The 19,195-nt window shown below is 40.0% G+C and overlaps 1 protein-coding gene across 6 annotated transcripts in view; it reads left to right on the plus strand.

Annotated features, from left to right (window-relative positions):
- The window catches only part of NPNT (nephronectin), a 54,396-nt gene that overhangs the window by 13,981 nt on the left and 21,220 nt on the right, over positions 1–19,195 (plus strand). For 3 of the 6 annotated variants that reach the window (XM_054203443.1, XM_054203444.1, XM_054203445.1), the window contains 5 exons: positions 3,360–3,452; positions 6,719–6,811; positions 11,797–11,916; positions 12,726–12,845; positions 18,199–18,333. In XM_054203443.1, the coding sequence (XP_054059418.1) occupies positions 3,360–3,452; positions 6,719–6,811; positions 11,797–11,916; positions 12,726–12,845; positions 18,199–18,333 (561 nt within the window). The remainder of the gene's footprint in view (positions 1–3,359; positions 3,453–6,718; positions 6,812–11,796; positions 11,917–12,725; positions 12,846–18,198; positions 18,334–19,195) is intronic. The other 3 variants (XM_054203446.1, XM_054203447.1, XM_054203448.1) reach the window with 2 other exon arrangements.

The raw sequence follows: 19,195 nt of genomic DNA on the forward strand, positions 1-19,195 counted from the left end.
CTGAGCTACAGATGTTGCTAAGCTCACTGCAAAGCGCCTTTCTCTTGTGTATATAAATTCTTCGATTATAACATTGTATTGAATTTCTGCAGCTGTGTATAAATAAGATGCATAATACTGAAGTAGCCAAAGTGCATAGAATGTACTCTAATAAACAGGATTTCTTCAAGTACAGGGTTTGGCAACAAACATAGGTTTCCAAATACCTGTTTAATGTGCAAAAAAAGCATTTTATGATGACTGTGGCTTTATGGATAGTGGTTTGCTAATCATTAGGAAACTTTCCGTGTGGTAATAGAGATTCTTGAGCTGTAGACAGCTGAGGGCCTGAGATCTCCTTTAACTAAGATTTTTAAAAACAGAAGAGAGAGATCTGTCACGAGATTTAAGTGCATTTCTTAATTGTATCTTGAGACTAGGAGGTAGATGTAGACCAGGAGTTACCCACCTGTATGTCATACAAGACATTAAATACTGCATAGCATGGAGCTAAGTTTGTTGACATGTATTGGGCTAGATGATCTCTTGAAGATCCCATAGATCCCATTGCTTGATTTAATAACAAGCCCTATGTTACATGTTTTGTATCTGTAGACAGTTATATATTATTTGTTTTAAACCAATGCTAATACAGAGTTTTTGTTCTAGTACAATGTCTGACCTACTTGGTTAACAGAGTTATGCAAAATATCTGATTCCTAATACAAACATATTTGACCTTCTGAATTAGAGAAACATTTTCATTTCTAAATGAGATTAAAATCTTATTTATTTCATTACTGAATTTTATAAGGCTTTTCATCTTCAAGTAGGAGATCTTTTTTCCTCTGAGCTGCTGCTAATTTACAATCTATGCAATTGAAGGAAGATCCGAGATTTTTAATGAAGTCAGCTAAACTAAAGTTTCCACAGGTTCAGCTACTGAACACTAACACTTCACACCAAGCTGATTCCATGGCGCTTTGTGTTTTTTAAAGAGTAATTATTACCTAATTGTATCCTATTCCACAATAGGGATTTTCACTGAAGTGCAGTTGAAATTTCATGAAAGCTTTCAAAAACATATTTATAGTCATTTCTGTGTCTCTGCTGTAGTTTAGATAGCATCTTTTTCTTTTCCCCAGTGACTTCAAAATCATGAAGTTGATTTTCACAGTCTTCGTTTTGCCACCATCACCTCTAATTAGGCTTGGGTCTATGATGTCAGGAAGATAAGAGCCTCAGTGTCTAAATGGGCTCTTACACAAAGATGGTCTTTTTTTCTGCTTATGACCATAATGATTAAAAAAGCAGTAATTGTTTCCAAGTACAATGTTCTAGAAGTTTGGGCATTCTTTTTGAAACATACCTTTTAGTAGTCTAAGCATCCCCTTTCTCAATGCTTTAATTGAGAGGCATTTCCGAATCTGAATCCTATTTCTTCGTTTCTGGACAGTGTTTATTGCAAAAAAAAACCAAACCAAACCAAAACAAAAATCTTGCGTTAACTAGAAACATCCCTCTCTGTAGCTTTTTAAGATATTCCTTATGACAGTTTTTGGAAAGAGACTGCATCATCGTGTCAGGGAGACGCGTCAAGAGTAGTGCTGTAGTTTTAGAATAAGGTTTTAAGTTCTGAGGCAATATCCTGGGCCATATATATAATGTTTAAATGAAAAAATGCCCTGATAATAAAGGGCAAATGCAGTCCTAAAACTGGAGCAAACTCCCTCTAGGCTAACAGTTGCTTCTGTGGATGCATTTGTGGGAATTGCTGATTCTGGATGTTTGGAATCTTATGGAAAAAATTTTAGAACATCAGAGATGTATTTGCATATTTTTTCCACAACCAAAACGAATCTCTTGTTTCTGTTTTAATTTTTTTTTTATTCAACCCCGTTGAACAGCTTGGCTAGAATGCAAGCTATGTTTTTGAGTGCCTTCTGACAGACTTCTGTTAAATTAAATCCTTAATACATCCAGTTTTATGATACAGCGTGTTGTCAGATTAATTAATATTACAGCTGGATCTAGTTAGTTACTTTGCAAATTCCAAATGATACTGTTAGTTTAGAAAATGAATTTAAAGCCAAGGTAAATAGTAAATCCTGATTACAGGGTATTCAGTTTGTGCCACCCTTCAATTTCTGTCAAATTTGTGTCCATATTGCTTAAACAGTAAGCTCACCATAATTTTGCATCTGCGTTTTGTCATATAATGATAAAAAGCATTTTAAAGCATAGTAAATACTTCAGTTTTCCAGTATGTTGAAACAGTATGTTTAGTAATAGAAAGACATTTCTAATGAAAAAGACTTTGAAATGTTGTTTAAAATTTTCAGCTGTAAAATTGTTTCCAGAGTTATGCAGGACTCATTGCACTCTGAAAATATTCCTGTTAGCTAATCCTACATCAGTAGAAATACATTTGTGCATGAATTCATATATTTCTTCAAAAGCAACGCTTGTTTTATTATTGAAGTTTTAGAAGTTTGTTTTATGAAATTTTTTTTGTGTTATATTGAGAGAGGTACCAAAAAATGGCTTCCTAATTATTATTTCTTGGGGTCTGGTGTTTATGCTCCATTTGGGGAATTAGAAATTACCTGGCAAATTTGACTCTGGAAGCAGACTAGACCATAACTTCACATTTTGAGACTATATCTGTACAGCAGGTTGGGTAGTAAATGCTTGAAATGTTCCTAGTCAAAGTGACTTGGATGGGTGCAGTGATAAGGCAGCATATTACAGTGTTGCTTTTGCTTTTACCCACTCCCTTTTTCCTCCACAAGAAAAAAAATAAAAGTAATTCCCATGCCAGAATCCAAACAGCTGAAAGGGAGAGATTCAGGCAAAACATTGCTTAATAATGGGTGTAAAGAGTGTTTCCTTATGGTTATAGAGGAAAATGGTGAATGCTGGGATCTGTGCTACTGCCTATCGGTGACTGAACTATGGCTTTGTTTGTGTGTCACCTAGGACATCGATGAACGCATTTTCTGCATTGCAGGAGCATGTTCTGGTTTTACCAAAAATAATGGCACGAATCATAGTATATACATAGAGAGAGAGCGAGTGAAGGCACGATGCCTGCTTGCTGATTAGGTATTAAGAGAGTCTAATATCCCAGAAACAGCACAATGTAGTGTTGTACAAAAGCAGACTACTAACGAGTATCTCGCTCTTCCCATGTGTATTGGGGTGGTGGTTATTTTTGAAAGTGCACCTGATGTTTGAACAGTGGTATTTGAAGCACATAATGATGCTGAACTGAGGAGCATAAAAGGTACTATTTGTTAGGTCGTTGCCATTTGTTTCAAAGTGAAGTGCTGTCAGCCTTGACTGGAGTGGAAGAATAATGAATATTCCTCTATTTGCAGCTATATGCCAGCCAGGATGCAAACATGGTGAATGCATTGGGCCAAACAAGTGTAAGTGCCACCCGGGATACACTGGAAAAACCTGCAACCAAGGTAAGAAAGTGAAGTCCAAGGAAGAGAATTTCTTATTGAAATCACAGAAGTATTGTTGATCCCTCTCCCCCAAATGCTGTGTGTGTCGCCTGAAGTTATAGGGTAATGAACTCATATATTAGGTCTGTTGCTGGTGTAGCTATTATGATACTGGGACTGACATCTGTAGAGGGAATGGCATCTGCAGTGGGATAACGCAGGGGAAAAAATTGCTCTCCTTTAGATGCAATCGATGAGATTAAGGTAAAGTGTGTATTTACATGCTCTCCTGAATCGGAATCAAATTATTTAAATCTTATGGTAGCAATTGTTATTTCATAAAGTCAAAATTTTCAGGTTTGGATAGTGAAATAGTATTTGTTTAATTAAAAACAATTTATTCTATGCATTCTCATTTTCGTGTTTCTAATTGTGAACTAGCTAGATAGCAATAAACTGTACTGCGTACTTAAGAGTTGGAAAGATGAAGTGTTCTCTTGCTAAATTATCAATATAGTTTCACTGTGGTTTTTTTGCTAAAAGTTGATCTCCAAAACATGTAATGGTATAAAGATCATAGAGTATAAATAGAGTTGTGAGGCATGATTTATTATATTTTGATGCCTAGGTCATGTTCATGTACAAAGATATCTCAATAAGAATTTCCCTTTTCCAGTTGTCTAAGCCTACAGAAAAAGTTCATACATTTTGTGAGAGTGCTGAGGAAGCGTGGTAGAAAAGTGTGACATTTAGAAATATGTTGTTCAAAAATGTACACTGATGTTTGCTAACCTTCTTTTGACATGTTGATTTTAGATTGAATTATTTCCTTTAAAATTAGATAAATACTTATTTCCAGATTTACTAAACCTTCTTGAACAGATATGGACACGAATGTTGTATTTTTCAGTTTTGATTTGTGTCTCATTTATTCTGTTATCTTTCAAAGTATCCTGTCTCCTTTTTCCCTTTACTCTGGGTTGTTATGATTTTATTATTCTACATTATTATTCTGTTTTGGTCAGTCTGGAACTTTTGTTGAAAACTGTGCAGTGAACTAACAGTTGTTATATGTATATGTAACAGTTTTTATATACGTGCTAATTACTTTAACAATATCAACAGAATGCTGTGCAAATTGCTGGAGGCTTCAGTCTTGAACTAAACTATTCACTTTCCACTAAATGCTAAGGAAGGGAAAAAATGTGGTGATAAATGACTAAAGGAAGCCTTTTAGGCAGTATTGATCAAATATTCTTGCACAGTATTGGTGACAAAGTTGCCATGGCAGATGTGCATGAGGTTTCTGAGATGCCTGCTGACAGCAGTGTCCCAAATGTACCTTGATTCAGGGGACTACAGCCTGTATCTATTCTATTCTATAGTGAGAGCTTTGAGCTGTTCCTGGGGTTGGGGTACACGTTCTTGCCGTGTGCTGATTCCCTGTTAGGATGAGACCTGAATGTCCATAGTGGATGCAGAGTCTGCTTTTGCCGGGAGGAAAATGCAAATTGCATAGGATAACTGTGACCTATGTTATTATACCTTAATGTAGCACCTGTCCTGTTCAGTCCATGGGCCATCTTTCTTCTTTCTGTTCTAGAATAACAGTTGGTGATGACAGAAAGTAATGGTGTTGGTGTTGTGGTTTGGGCTGGGCTGGCCACTAAAATGAACAACAGATGCTCTCTCTAACTTCTCTCTCAAGAGAGAGAAGAATAAAAGGGAGAGAGACTTATGGATTGAAAAAGAAAGGCAACTATTTTAATGAAATATTAATAATAAAATAAGAAGAAAAGATAAGAAAATAATGAAATATATACAATATATACAACCTGTATCAAGCTCCCAGGATGACGATCACGTCACCGCCAGGCACCGGGGAAGTCCAGACTTCCAGCGGCAGATGAGAACTGGATTCTGGTTCTGGATTTGGGAACACACAGATTGAGATCAAAGGCAGACAAACAGACAGAGTCCTCCTCACACACCGGCCACTGAAGAAGAGTCTGACCCCTTCGATCCCTCAACTTTATACTGAGCATGGGGCAGATGGGATGGAATACCCAGTTGGTCAGTTTTGGGTCACCTGTCCTGTCCGCTCCTCCCTGCAGGTGGGACCCCTCTATACTCTTCTGCTTCCAACCTTCCAACGTGGCACACAACAAAGTTAGCTGACCTTGGTTGTTATAGCAGTTAAGTGTAAGCAAGAGCCTCTCTGCATAGCATCCCTTGGCATTAACCATAAACAATCAGGCCTTATCACTGTGGTAGCAGACAGTGTCTGCAGAATATGCCATTAATTTCAGAGAGTTAAAGGAGGCTTAACTGAAAAGTAAAATTACTGAAAAGAAAATTGGTTCTGTTTTACCTCAAACCAGGACAGCGGGCAAAAGAAATGTTGGAGTTCCTCTGCAGAGATGGATGTCTTTCCAGTATGTGTGAATGGTCTGGACTGTAAAATATGCTTAGGTTCTTAGTGAAAGGCATTCTTTGGGTACGAGGGCTGATAAACAGGCTTTACATCTCATACTTGTGGATCAAGCCATATTCCAGGGACTGATCCAAGAGAAGAACTGAGCCTCACAGCAAAACTGTTGAACCTCAACTGTTTGATAATGCCTGGATGCTTGTCTTTTTCCAGCGGCGCTGGCAATGCCAGTGGCAATCCAGTGGCAATCTAGACCACGTTTTAGGTCACTTAGAAGTTAAGATGAGCTGATAACCATCTCTTTTATTATGTTGTGACATTCAGCAACTAAATCGCAGTGACTTTGCAAGAGCTAACCATGTGCTCTCCCCACAGCATTCAAATCTCCTGAGCAGCTTCAGTGTTTGCCTTCTAGCTTTTTGATCCCAGGTTCACAGCTGTAACCAGTTAAGAAAAAAGCTGAGCAACTTGAAAGAAAATACCCTGTGCCAGCTCTCTAATTTATAGTGATAATAACAGAACTAATACTTCTTTCAAAATGTGTTCATCAGAAAGTTGATATTTGCGCTTCAGTAAGATCTATGTTCACAGACAAATATGAATTGTTGAAATGCAGGGTAACTTTGTGTGGCTGCAAAAGGCTGCTTTTAAGCAAAGAACGTAAGGCAGTTTTTCTGTAACTTACTGTCCTCTTATCCTGTTTGTTCCAGGAACATGATGCAAAAGTTTGCTACTTTCTCTTTTTGTAATGCAGTTCTTGTCAGCACTTTATTTATTTATTTATTTTTAATGATGAAGTAATGTATATTACAACGATCTGGTCATTTTTATTATGCCTCCTTCCCATCCTGTGAAGATAAGCAGCTAAGTACAAGTCCACCTGGTCAGAGCAGTGAAGCACTTCTATTCCGCCCCCTGGATCATCATGCAAGAAATATAGCATCAAGGGGTGAGATGGTCCTGTATTTCAGATGGCGTGCTCTTTCTACCTGCACGGCTTGAAACAGTAATACAAGTTCTTGCCAAGGGGTTGGAAGCTAATAGACTGATGGCTGTATGCAAAAGCTGAACCCGCAGTGTCATTAGCATGCGGAGCAAATAACTGATTGTATTTCCTTGATGCTTTGTGCCTGTATTCAGGAAAAAGCTTGACTCTCCACCATATTCATGGTTGTAACTTGTTTTTTTTTTTTTCCTTTCCTCTGCTCTTCTTTCAGGGCCTGCGCTTTTTATTTGTTTCCGAGTTGCTTTGTAAAGTGAGAGTGATGGAAATTGTTTATCAGGTTACGTAAAGACAAAACTGTGATTTACATAAAGCTGGAAGTTGAAGAAAATGAGGATTGCTAACTTCTGCATTTGGCAATTGTCGAGTAATCAGACTAAGTGATGTGAACAAAACTCTCTTAGGGTGATACAAATCTCTCATACATTTGACATGGTAGTGTGATAGTTGCGGGAAATGAAAACTGATCTACTGTTTATAGTGTGGTGATAACAGTTTGGGTTTTTTACCTGGTTTCTGGTCCCTGTTTTTCTATTTTCAAAGTCTGAGTAAATTTGGTATTAAATATTTGACCTTTGTGTTGCCTGATCCAAGTCAGCTAATAGGCAGAAAAAGGCAGGAAGGGTCTGAGTGCTGGAGTCTTCTGCAAAAGCTAATTAAAGAAAATAGCAGTGTATATTGCACCTTCCTAGGAATAAGTGCCTCATTGTTAGGTGTGCACTGAAGTCGGTCATTATCCAACATCATGTGTGGTGCCACACAGTAATCAAAGAAGTCACATCCGGATTTGCCAGCACTCTTGTCCTTTCCTTGCATTCACATTTTCATTTAATTTCCTTAAAAATAAAATAATTGTGCTCAGCAGCCTGCGCTTATGTTATAGACCTGCTTTCCATACTGCCCCGAACTGTCAGTCTGCTTTTATGTACACTACTGTCTTATGTTATTTTGAAATTAAGAATGATGGATTTGCATTGACTATACAATTGCAGGCAACTTGGGAATTTAAGTGCCTGAACAATGAATTCTCAAGTGCAGGACGGTGAGTGGACATTCCCACAAGAAATTAAAGGCATTTGTTAAACTTTTTAATAGTGTTGGGCTTTATATTTTAAATTCCAGTGACAGATTATAAGTGACTAAAAGAAATTACAGTATTTTATTAAAAAGAAAAACAATGTGAAAGTGTTATTTTTATTACCCTTCGAGTTTATATATTTTAGCTTTCAGTTTTTTTAAAGGAAACTTATGCTTTTTTCTTATTTCCTCTTTTGATGCATAGACATTTATACTGAGATGTCTTTATAGAAGTTGCTTGAAATACACAGTTTATAAGTAACCAGCATTTGTTCAAGAGGTATGTTCCTACGGCTGATTTTTTTGACTGCTAACATTAGCCTGAACCTGTTATTGAAAAAATAGACCTTACTTAATGGACAAGAAACACACAAACAAATAGAGCATATAAATAGCAGGAATGTTTCGGCGCTCCCCCGGTCCATGTGCAGTACATCCGGACTCCTTAGGGAAGCCCGCTGTTACAGATGATGGGTGCATGGAGGTGGATCAAGAGAGCTGTCAGCATATTCATACAGGCCTTTATGTAGAACCAGCAGGACCTGCCAGTAATCGTACAGTGTGCCTCCTGGGAAACTGAGCGGTGCTTGTCCTGCAGTTTCCGACTGTGCCCATCCGTGCTGGTGAAAAAAAGAAAAGATGTGTTTTGGGGAAAATAAGATGGGCTGAGCAGTATGCTCTAACGCACCTAACCCCTTTGCAGGCTGGCTTCTCTCTGAAGCAGCCCCAGCACTGCCACTACTCGTTTTCCTAAACAGTAGCATTTGTTCTGACTCCGTAAGGTTAAAAACATCTTTCTGGTAGCTAATGTCAAAGGCAAAAGTGAAAACCCGTGACACGTGAGGTTTAGGTTTAAGTGGTGGTGTGCTAACAGCCTATTTCTGCTGCCTTGTGACCTTAGTGTTCTGTTATGTCAGCCAAGGTTAAAAAATTCTGAACTTTTTCAAGGCACAGGCATTTGACTTTCAGCATGTTTTTTAAGATGTGAATCGAAAGCTGATGTTGACAGCATTGGTTGACAGGCAGAAACAGAATGAAATGAAGACAATAGAAATAATGTGGTCAAAATTCCACAAATGAAAATCGTGTGATGTGATATCCTAATACAGTTGATTGCACCTACTTTTTAAGATTGTGTTATTCTCAGAGTATGTTACTAATAGCTGTCTATTTGTCAATACCACAGCTTTCATTTCTGTACTAAGAATATTTTGTACCAAATGACGGTGTAGTATTTGAGTCACATAGAAAGATCCAATTATTTAAGGCTCATCATGTAATCTGTACTTTATGCAAGATGGTAAAGTGAGAATGGTCAGAAATTCTTATCATTTTCAACTTTGGATCTGTGGTTGTAGCCCTGGAAATAAATGTGAGACAGTTCTTAAGGGTAAAGTCTTCAGGAGTATCTGAATTTAAGAGCTGAAGTGCAGTGGGATGTAAGCAGTAGAAGTTAACTGAGGCACTGTTAAAATCCTGCCCTGTCAGCTTGGTTTCAGCATTACCTTTCCTCGTTCTCTCCCTGCTTCTAGTTAAGTATTTTATACTTAGCTCTGTTGTGCATTTATTTTGTAAAGTGATGCTTTTTGTACAAAAGAGGAAGAACGCAGATATTTTAGACTTACAGAACTTCTCTTTCTCTTACTGCAAAATGACTGTTGTCCATGAATCTCAGAACAGTCAATAGTGTGGGCTCTCTGGGGATACTTCTAGTAATTGAAGTCAAACTCTGACAGAGTTTTTGAATTTAACAATGACTTTAACAACAGACATGTTGCATGTCTAATAAATACGTTAACGCAGCTAAAATGCCTGTCAGGAGCTGCCTAATTGTACTAAGTTTTACAGAAGAAAGGAAAAAGCAGCTTTTTATGCTGCCCAGAGAAGTTTGTCTCCCAAAATAATGAGCTTTCATCTGTTTATTATTGAGCGGTTTTATGTGAACGTTCTCACAGTGAAAGATTTTCACAATGAAAACTCGCCCTTCCTCTCTGACATAATCATCTGCTGCTTTTCTGTTTGACCTGTGCGCTTACTCTATCAATAGTCACAAATCTTAGCTGAAGATCCCACTTTCACAGTAGAAAATGTACATCTCTTCTACAGCCGTTTCTCTTAAATGCAGCAGGCATGCTCTTGTGATTGTGGCGTTGGTGCCTGCTGGGAGAAGTATGTTTCAAATGTTTTCAAATTCCCAAAGAGTGAGAGTTGCAAAGGGATGCTCTTTCTGCAACGCATGATCCCCAGGAAGACTGTGGCGATGGTCATCGCTCCTTGTTTGTCAGGAACAGGTCCAGCCCTTATTTTGACAACTCACTGAAGTCCTGCCTGTGCCCACCTGGTCTTCCTCACCACTCTAGGAGCAAATGTTTCCCTTCAGGCTTCCGAGAAACATCTTGTTCAGCCTTCTGCAGGAAGAAAGGGAAAATTATGTCCCTAACCACTACCCTCTCGCAGCAGGAGGGAGCAGGAAGTGTTCTTATCCCTAAGCATGGCTGCTCTTCCCAAGGCCTTGGAAAAGGAAGTAAAAACAGTCATATCCATCAGTCAGGGGAAGCGTTGTGGGGAGGCGCAAATACCTCTCTGCATGACACTCACTTTTCCTTGACCCCATGAAGATGTAAAAAAAAAAAAGTAGGTCAGAAGGGAACAGATTTAATGATACACATAAACACTGTTAAGAATTACTGACTTAATTCTAACCAGAGGTATATTTGTCTTTCTATTTTAACATCTTAATTCTAAGCCTTCATATCTAGTCCATAGAATGCATGCGTCTCCTTCTCAGCTGGCATTTTTTAAAGTGGCGACTGTGTTTGTGTGTCTACCACATGGTAGGAACCCCAAAGCTTACCTTTCTGCTACGTGAATTAGGGAGTGACTTTTGATGAGAATGTGCTTAATAGTGGAAATGGCTCTTTGAAAAGTTCCTGGAAATAACAGTGACTCTCTTACTGTAACTGAGCTCCAGACAGCATTGTGCAATTTTAGAGATGAAGGTCGGTAACTCAGTTGTTTAAGTACTTGCTGGCTGGATTTGTGAATAGATTTATTATTTTCACCTGTATTGTTGTCTTTACTCATCAGTACACGAATAACTAAGTGACAGGTTAATCTCGTTTACCCAGATAAAACCAACATATATTCTTGGGAGAGAATTCTGAAGGAAATGCTCGCTCAATCTTTACTTCTTGTTAGAAGCCATGTCTACTAATGTGAAAATTGTAGGCTGAATATTTTCAGTTTAAGTCATTAATTCTGTATTAAATTGTAAATCTGAAATAGGAGCCTTCACGGATAGTCCTTGACAAATATCACTGATGTTAGGTACTTTTGTTTCAGTATTTTCTAGATGGTAAGGAATAAATTTTCTCAAAGTAGGTTAGCATCAGCTTTCCTACCTTCCTCTGCGACTAATTCTGAAGCATGATAGTGAATCACTGAATCGCTATCGGAATCGCTGATAGTGATTGGAGCAGTGACATTTGCTTTCTCCCTCCTCCTCCTCCAGTGTTCTGGCTGGTCCTGGACATGGCATCGACATGAACAGTGGCGAGATGTGGGCAGCCTGAGCTTGTGCATTTCCTAGTGAAACTTCTGTTGGCACTTAATCTAATGCTAATACTGTCATTTCTGAAAGGATATTTGTGAAACAGAAGAAAATATGCCACTTGGCAGGAGGGGCGAACCTTTGTGCAGGATATTCTGGACACTTGCTGTCAGCTAGGCTGCATATAAAAAGCTAATTGCCATATTTGTCCTTCTTTCTCCAGGAACTTGAACTAGTAGTTTTTTTCACGCATAGCTTGTATGTTTTCTTTTCCCACCCCCTTCCCTTGTACCCTTCATTTCAGATCTAAATGAGTGTGGACTAAAGCCACGGCCATGCAAACACCGGTGTATGAATACCTACGGCAGCTACAAGTGCTACTGCCTGAACGGCTACATGCTTATGCCAGATGGAACGTGCTCAAGTACGGCAAGGCTTGTTGCTTGCTTTTTTCACGGTCTTCAAGATCCCTGCTTGGCTTTCTCTGGGAAACTTTTATGAAATGAAGATGAATCCCAAAATAAAAGATGAATCTTGTTGGAAATCAGGCAGTTGCAAAAGATGAGCTTCTTTTTTTCTAATGAAATTAGGCTGAACAAAACAAGAGCAAATATTTTATTTGTTTTATTACAGGTTTCCCCAGAAACAGTGCTGTAAATCACTGTTAATTGGCCTTCAAGGACAAGTGCTTGCAGTTTTCATTGCGGCAAGACACCTGCAGTTCTGCAGTATGTCCTTATGAATGTAAAATCGTTAAAGCTGCAGATGTTGGTTGTTTGACTGGTATAAAATTGTATTGTCATCTCTTTGGAGATCAGGTTCCTACTTGCTCCCGTAAAAGTGGATACTTTGAGTGTCTGGACAGAGAGAAGGGAAGAGAAATTACCTTTAATTAAAGATAGATACTCCTGTTTTAAAATGGCAGTACTGTCCAGGAAGGTTTATACTACATACTGGGCTTTATATTCCTCATGGGGGCTGCATTCCATGACACAATTCGCTTCAATTGTGGTGGCTTTCTTTTTTTATTTTCTTAGAGATGCAGTTTGTGGAAAGAAAAAATTTACTGCATATGTATTTGCTCTTTAAAGCCTGAATGGATACCTGCCAAATTCAACAAGCATTTTCACACTTCCATATAATTATACAACGTCTTAATTTTCCAAAGTTTCTACCCATTTTCCGGTACTGATCAGAGTTCTTATCTGAATATGTTCAATTATTTTTCCCTAGATGCCCTTTCTTGCTCGATGGCAAACTGTCAGTATGGCTGTGATGTACTGAAAGGGGAAGTACGCTGCCGATGTCCTTCTCCAGGACTGCAGCTGGGGCCTGATGGCAGGACTTGTATAGGTAGGTGATCAAATGTGGATTTAATGTTTTTTTTCTCCAAAATGTTTTTATCCTTACACTGAACACAGTTCAGGAGAGTTTATCAGACGTATTTAGAATGCATCATACATGCAGTTTAAAGATGTTACTAATGAGCATTGGGATAGGCATGTTGCTCAGGTGCTCTCAAGTGGTCTGTGTCAGAGATCACCAATGTTTTCCTCCAGTCCTGCAAGTTTCATTGACTGCTTAAAACTTGCACGGGCTGCTTGGCATACAAGCCTTCAACCTGTACCACTCCTGTTACTGGATCATTGTAACCTATTGCTAACAGAAACTCCAAAATACCTGCCTGCGTAATAAAAAAAAAAAAAAAAAAAAAAAAGGAATGGGGAGGTCAGCTCTCCCTCATACCCAACAAGGTGGTGCCTAGGCTCAGGGAGCAGAGGGATAATTTGTGCAAATCATTGAGATTGTACTGGGACAAAGTGAAGGTCTGTGCACACTCCTAATATTAATGGGTTTGAAGCTGCTGTCTTCCATGCTGTGAAAACTCCGGGTTAAAATAAACTCAGGAATTCAGACTGTGTAAAAGTGAAATGTTTTGTTCCCACCGTTGTCAACATGGAAACAGTGCCTATGGTTAATCAGACTTTATTGTGCCACCAGCCTACTATGGTCTGAAGAACAGTGTGACATGTGATTTTGTTAGTCATTAACTATACATCCTGAGTGGATATGATGCTCCAGTGATTTTATTATTTATATTCTATGCAGTGCTACAGTTCCATAATCAGTGACAATGCTTGCACTGAAGGTATGTAAGAGAATGTGGATGCTCTAATTATCCATTTGGGTATCATGGCTATCCACAGGGAAGGTGGTTCTTCAAGTGGCTGACCCATGCTGACCAAAAATTTGTTGGCAGAGCAAGTGACAGATTCTAGATTTCCTGATGTAGGGAGCAGGCTCAGCTCTAAGTTGGAGGCTTTCTGAAGTCTCAATGACTTTCTTGCCTCAGACTTCACCAGCGAGTGTTCTAGCCACACCACCCAAGTTGCAGAAGGCAAAGGTAGGGACTGGGAGAATGAAGAACCGCACCCTGTGGGAGAAGATCAGGTTCAAGACCATCTAAGGAACCTGAAGGTGCACAAGTCCATGGAACCTGATGAGGTACATCTGCAGGTCCTGAGGGAACTGGCGGATGAAGTTGCTAAGCCACTATCCATCATATTTGGGAAGTCTTGGCAGTCTGGTGAAGTTGCTGCTGACAGAAGGGGAAACATAAACCGCTATTTTTAGAAAGGGAAGAAAGGGAGACCTGGGGAGCTACAGGCCAGTCAGTCTCGCCTCTGTGCCCAGCAAGATCATGGAGCAAATCCTCCTGGAAACTCTGCTAAGTCACATGGAAAATAAAGAGGTGATATGTGACAGACAACATGGCTTCACTAAGGGCAAATCGTGTCTGACAAATTTGATGGCCTTCTGTGATGGGGTTACAGCGTTGGTGGATAAGGGAAGAGCAACTGACGTCATCTACCTGGACTTGTGCAAAGCATTTAACACCGTCCTGCATGACATGCTTGTCCCTAAATTGGAGAGACACAGATCTGACAGGTGGACCACCCCATGGATAACGAATTGACTAGATGGTCACACTCAAAGGGTTGCGAACAGGTGAAGAACTCTACCCACGTTTCAGTTGAGTGTGCATCCTTCAGGTTGATTTCATAACCTATTTTTAAATTTTTCCACAAAGAATTCAGAGCAGTCTTGTATAATACACAGAAAGTAGTCACAGCAAGAGCTGTCTGCCCTTCATGGGTCATAACATGATCTACCCCCCTTTTTAGGTAAGAAGTGATTGTGACTGCACCCTTTTTGTGTTATTTCTCTGTTAAGTTTGAATTGTACTAAAACCGGTAAATACCTCCAAGAACTGAAGCTTTTTGGGGCTAAGACTGTGCCTTTTCCTCATGTATGTACAAGCGCGTCACTGTTGGGGAGGTTGTCAGTTCCAGCAAGGGTCTGGGTATTGCTGCATACAAATAGCAAGTGCAGATGATGTTAAAAAAATTGAAACGCGCATTGGCTGCAGCTCATGAAGTCCTTGTTTGAGGAGAGTTTGCAAGACAGCTGGGAATGTAATGCTTATTTTTAGCACAGGTGGAAATTCCTCTAGGCATTATTCTGTTCTTAGTTTAACCCATGCTGATCATTCTTCTGTTAAAATGTTCCTTCCAGACAATCGGTAAAGAGCCACCAAACGATATGGCTATGAAGGTAAATCATATAAAGTAACTAACAATGAATTGAAAAAGAATTCAGCAAAGTATTCAGTGAAAATACAGATTGACTAATTAATTGATTAAGGACTCGAATCAATAAATCAATCAGTATCGCCAGCTTTTTGGATTGAGATTTTCATTTAATGAAATTAGCAGTATGCACATTTTTCAGGTTCAGAAGGTCTGAAATTATTTGAGGACTGAAAATTATTTTCACTGTAAACTAAATTCTTTCTAGTTGTTTTGGTTGTGTATAGAAACCTGAAAATATGGCCTTGTAAACTTAAAAATCATATTATTTTTAAATCAGTCTCATAGTTGTTTAGCGCTTGAGTTGGCAATATGGTCATGCTAACAGCGGTAGAGAAGGAAGAATTTGTAATTCTGCTTCTCTTGAACACTGACCATCAGAGACATGAGGTGCTGTCTGTATTATGTGCCTTTGGAGCAGCTCCCTGGCGCTGAGTCTGGGCGTGCAGCTCCAGGGCAGACCAGGCTGAGATCAGAATGCAAATCGCCCCTTCATGCCCTGGTTTTCATAGGAAGCAGCCACGGGCCGCGGCATGTTGCAGCAGGTGAAGGGAAACAGCCTTACACCGTTTGGGCCCAGGTGTGAATTGGCATGGGTCCGTGGACTTGAAAGAAGCCACAGTCACCATACTATGTGAAAACTGTAGGAAACTAATTGTAAGCACTGCGTACCATCTTCTAGCTAATGATCGAAAAGTGGTTTTCCTACCAGTAACGAGCATCCACCCACCTCTCATATTAAGTGCAAGCAGTGGACAGTTACTTTTTTCCATTATTTTTTGCATCAGTTTTCAGCAGTGTACTGATTACAGTTCAGTCCTGTATCTTTACGATGTATAACTGCCTAGAAAAGTAAACAATACCACTACAGTGCTGTCATCATCTAACATACTTTTTGCCTTACGGGAATTTGCAAAAATATGAATATGTGCAGAGGGAAAGGCAGGACAAGGTACCTTAGGTTTTAAAGAACATAATCCACGCCATGATGATGTATATTCAGTTGCTAATCTTTTTCTTACTGAATTCTTTTTTGAAGTTGCGATTTAAAGCTAAGAAAAAACCAAAACAAACCAAAACCTAATAGTAATCAAGAGTCTGAAATTTGCAGCCTTGAAATAATATTTTAATAATGAGTAGAAAATTGTGGCTTGTAAATTAAGTGACTGTAAGGAACGTGGTAGAAGTTGTAAAACTGTTAATAATGTACTCAAAGCCTAAAATATTAATAATGGATTCAAATCAAGAGGCAGATTTATAGGGGGATGCAGGCATGTGGAGAGGTGCCCAGTATTGGCCTCGTTTTCTTTCTCATTCAGGCCTTTACCGCAGCGTTGTAGAAGCGCTCCCATCTGAGCGTAACGGAGAGCTGTTATTTTGGAGCGGTCTGATGGGCCAGGAGTGTGGGAGCTGAGGGGCCGAATCCTTGCTGTCCTCAGTAATTCCTTATGCAGAGTGGGACAGTGCCAGCAGGAGCTACTGGGAGAGCCCATCCCGCCAGTAATTCATGGCTTTAGATCACTTCCTTTGGCTGCGAGAAACACAGCTTGGAGGATTTGAAGCTGCATCTCCCCTACTAACCGGCAGTTTTGTGGTAACATTTTTATTGCGCTGTGCAAGAGGCTCAGGGTTCTCTCTGCCTTGTTCTGGCCTCTTTCACAAGCAGCAGGGCATCAATCACTCAGCTTTGTTTTGCACTCTTGACACCTGTGGCTGAAGTGCTCCTTTTGGGAAAAGAATTGTGTGGAGAGCAAAATCTTGCTTTCCCATAGATCAAGAGCCTGATAGAGCTGCAGAGCAAAAGCTTGAACCGTGCCCTGTAGATAACCAGCAAACATCGGGAGCGGTGTGCGTCAGAGGCAGCCGTGCATGGCAGGTGAAAAATTAGGGTTCAAGCACTCAGCAGGCTTCAGCCTGGTGTCCAAGGGCTACGAAGTGAGTGGTAGCGCACGCAGATTTTGTGTGTCAGCCTGACCTCTCCTGAGAGTTTCCCAGGCAGCGAAAGCAGCAGTGGGTGAGCATTGGCTGCTCCCTGGGCCTCTGCCTGGCTTGTTAGCGTGAAGAACAGCAGCTTCTGGGAGATGAGAGGCATCAGACATTTACTGAGCATCACCCGTGTCTTCCCACTCCTCTGTCCTTGCCTGGACCTCAGAGATATTTAAGGTCCAACTTCTCTGTGAAAGAGGGGTCGGCTACAGCACCGGCACCGTGCAGCGGAAGAGATTGCAAAGAGCAGGTACTCAAAGAGCATTTGGCCTATGGTAATTAACTGGTAGGAGACCCAGAAATACTCCACCTCTGGCATTAGCTTGAACTCTGTTTAGAGCAAGTCCTGAACAGATGAAGATTCCCTGATAGGCTCAACGGGCAGGTCATGGATTAGGGACACCTGAGGTTTTAACAAAACAAACCGCTTCCTACTGCAGGGTGATGTACTTTGAATTTGCACGTATGACCTGTGCTAGTGGAACAATATTTTAGGCGTATTTCAGAAAAATAATTACTGGAGTAGTTTTTATTATTATTCCTTGCCTGTAAATCCAGGTGCTGTCTTTATAACCAGGCAGGGCTTAGTGGGACAAAAGAAAGTTGCACAAACAACACGAAACAGCTTTTCTTCAGACAAGTACCGTTACAGTTTTAAGGATGAGTGTTATGTGGCCTTGAAGCAGCTGTTGTGGGATCTGTGGGGACTTAGAGAACATCTCTCCAAGGGGAAGGGTACCAGGATGGCAAGAGCATAGAGCAAGCCTTCCAAATTCAGTGGCAATGCTCATTATGCCAGTGCATCTCTTGTCACTCACAGTATTTGTAAAGGCTTCTGGCACAGGAGGTGTAGAAATGTGGGGGTGTGACCAAGAGCTGAAGTGACATGTCACAGCCAGAAGAAGTGCTCAGGTATTACTGCTGGCTGACCACCTTGTAGTCAAAAGGACCTTATCAAAAATTCTTTGGCTATTCTTTACGTTTTCATTATGTGAAACCAGTTTAATTTAGATAGTATAGATTGTATTTTAACTGCTATTAAGGATAATACAGTTCCTTTGTTTCCTCAGATATTGATGAATGTGCTACTGGGAGAGTTATCTGTCCACGATTTAGACAGTGTGTCAATACGTTCGGAAGCTACATTTGCAGGTGTCACAAAGGCTTTGATCTAATGTACATCGGAGGCAAATACCAATGCCATGGTAATAACAACTTATTTCTTATGTGCACGTAATAGAGCTGCATATTCTAAACTGAAATTAATGGTTTAAAGAGGAATGTTTACTGAAATGTTATGGCTGAAATGTTAAAGCAGGTTGGTTTAGGTTGTGCTGTATTTTAAGAAAAGGGTGGATTATAGAAATAGGCTGTGAAAAAGAAAGCATATATTTGGCCCTTATTCTTGTAACTGGTTCTCCCGTGGAAGCTAGTGGGAGAGCAAAGCTGATGACCCCAGGAATTCCTCTCCAAAGCCTTTGTCCTCACGGGTTTCACTGTGGCACAGGCAGTGGGAGGTTTGGAGCAGCGTATGAGCTTAGGCTGGGTCTGAGCTGTAACGCAGGTGTGCTCCGCAGCATGCCCCAAGATCCAAGATAAGACAAGGTGGCTAGAGCACACCCCAGCCCCTTCCAACCCAGGCTGCCCAGCTTTCCTTCCCCTAAAGACAGGTGGGGAAAAGGCAGGCATTGGGAAATAACCTGTCTTTGTCTGGACACGAGACTGGAATGCAGCTGGTGTATGCCCTTCAACAAAGATGTTCCCAGGTTCCACTGTCTTAGTTTCCCAGGGCTGCATCTGGTTATGATTCTTTCACTGAAAAACGAATCATGTGGAGATACTGAGGCACTGCTTTATGTTTGTTTAAGTATATTTTTTGGAGAGCACTGGAATTTAGAGATTTTTGCTTGCATAACAAACATGGAAATGCCATAGAAGATGTTTCAAGCAGTTTCTACTTGATGTAGAAGCAACTATACAGATGTATAATAGGGGAATCATTTTATGAAAAGACAGTTGATACCTGTGTGATTAACATGCATATTCCTACACTCAGCTTTTCTTTTC

This window comes from Rissa tridactyla, chromosome 5 (assembly GCF_028500815.1).
Source record: "Rissa tridactyla isolate bRisTri1 chromosome 5, bRisTri1.patW.cur.20221130, whole genome shotgun sequence".
In the NCBI taxonomy this organism is placed as follows: Eukaryota; Metazoa; Chordata; class Aves; order Charadriiformes; family Laridae; genus Rissa; species Rissa tridactyla.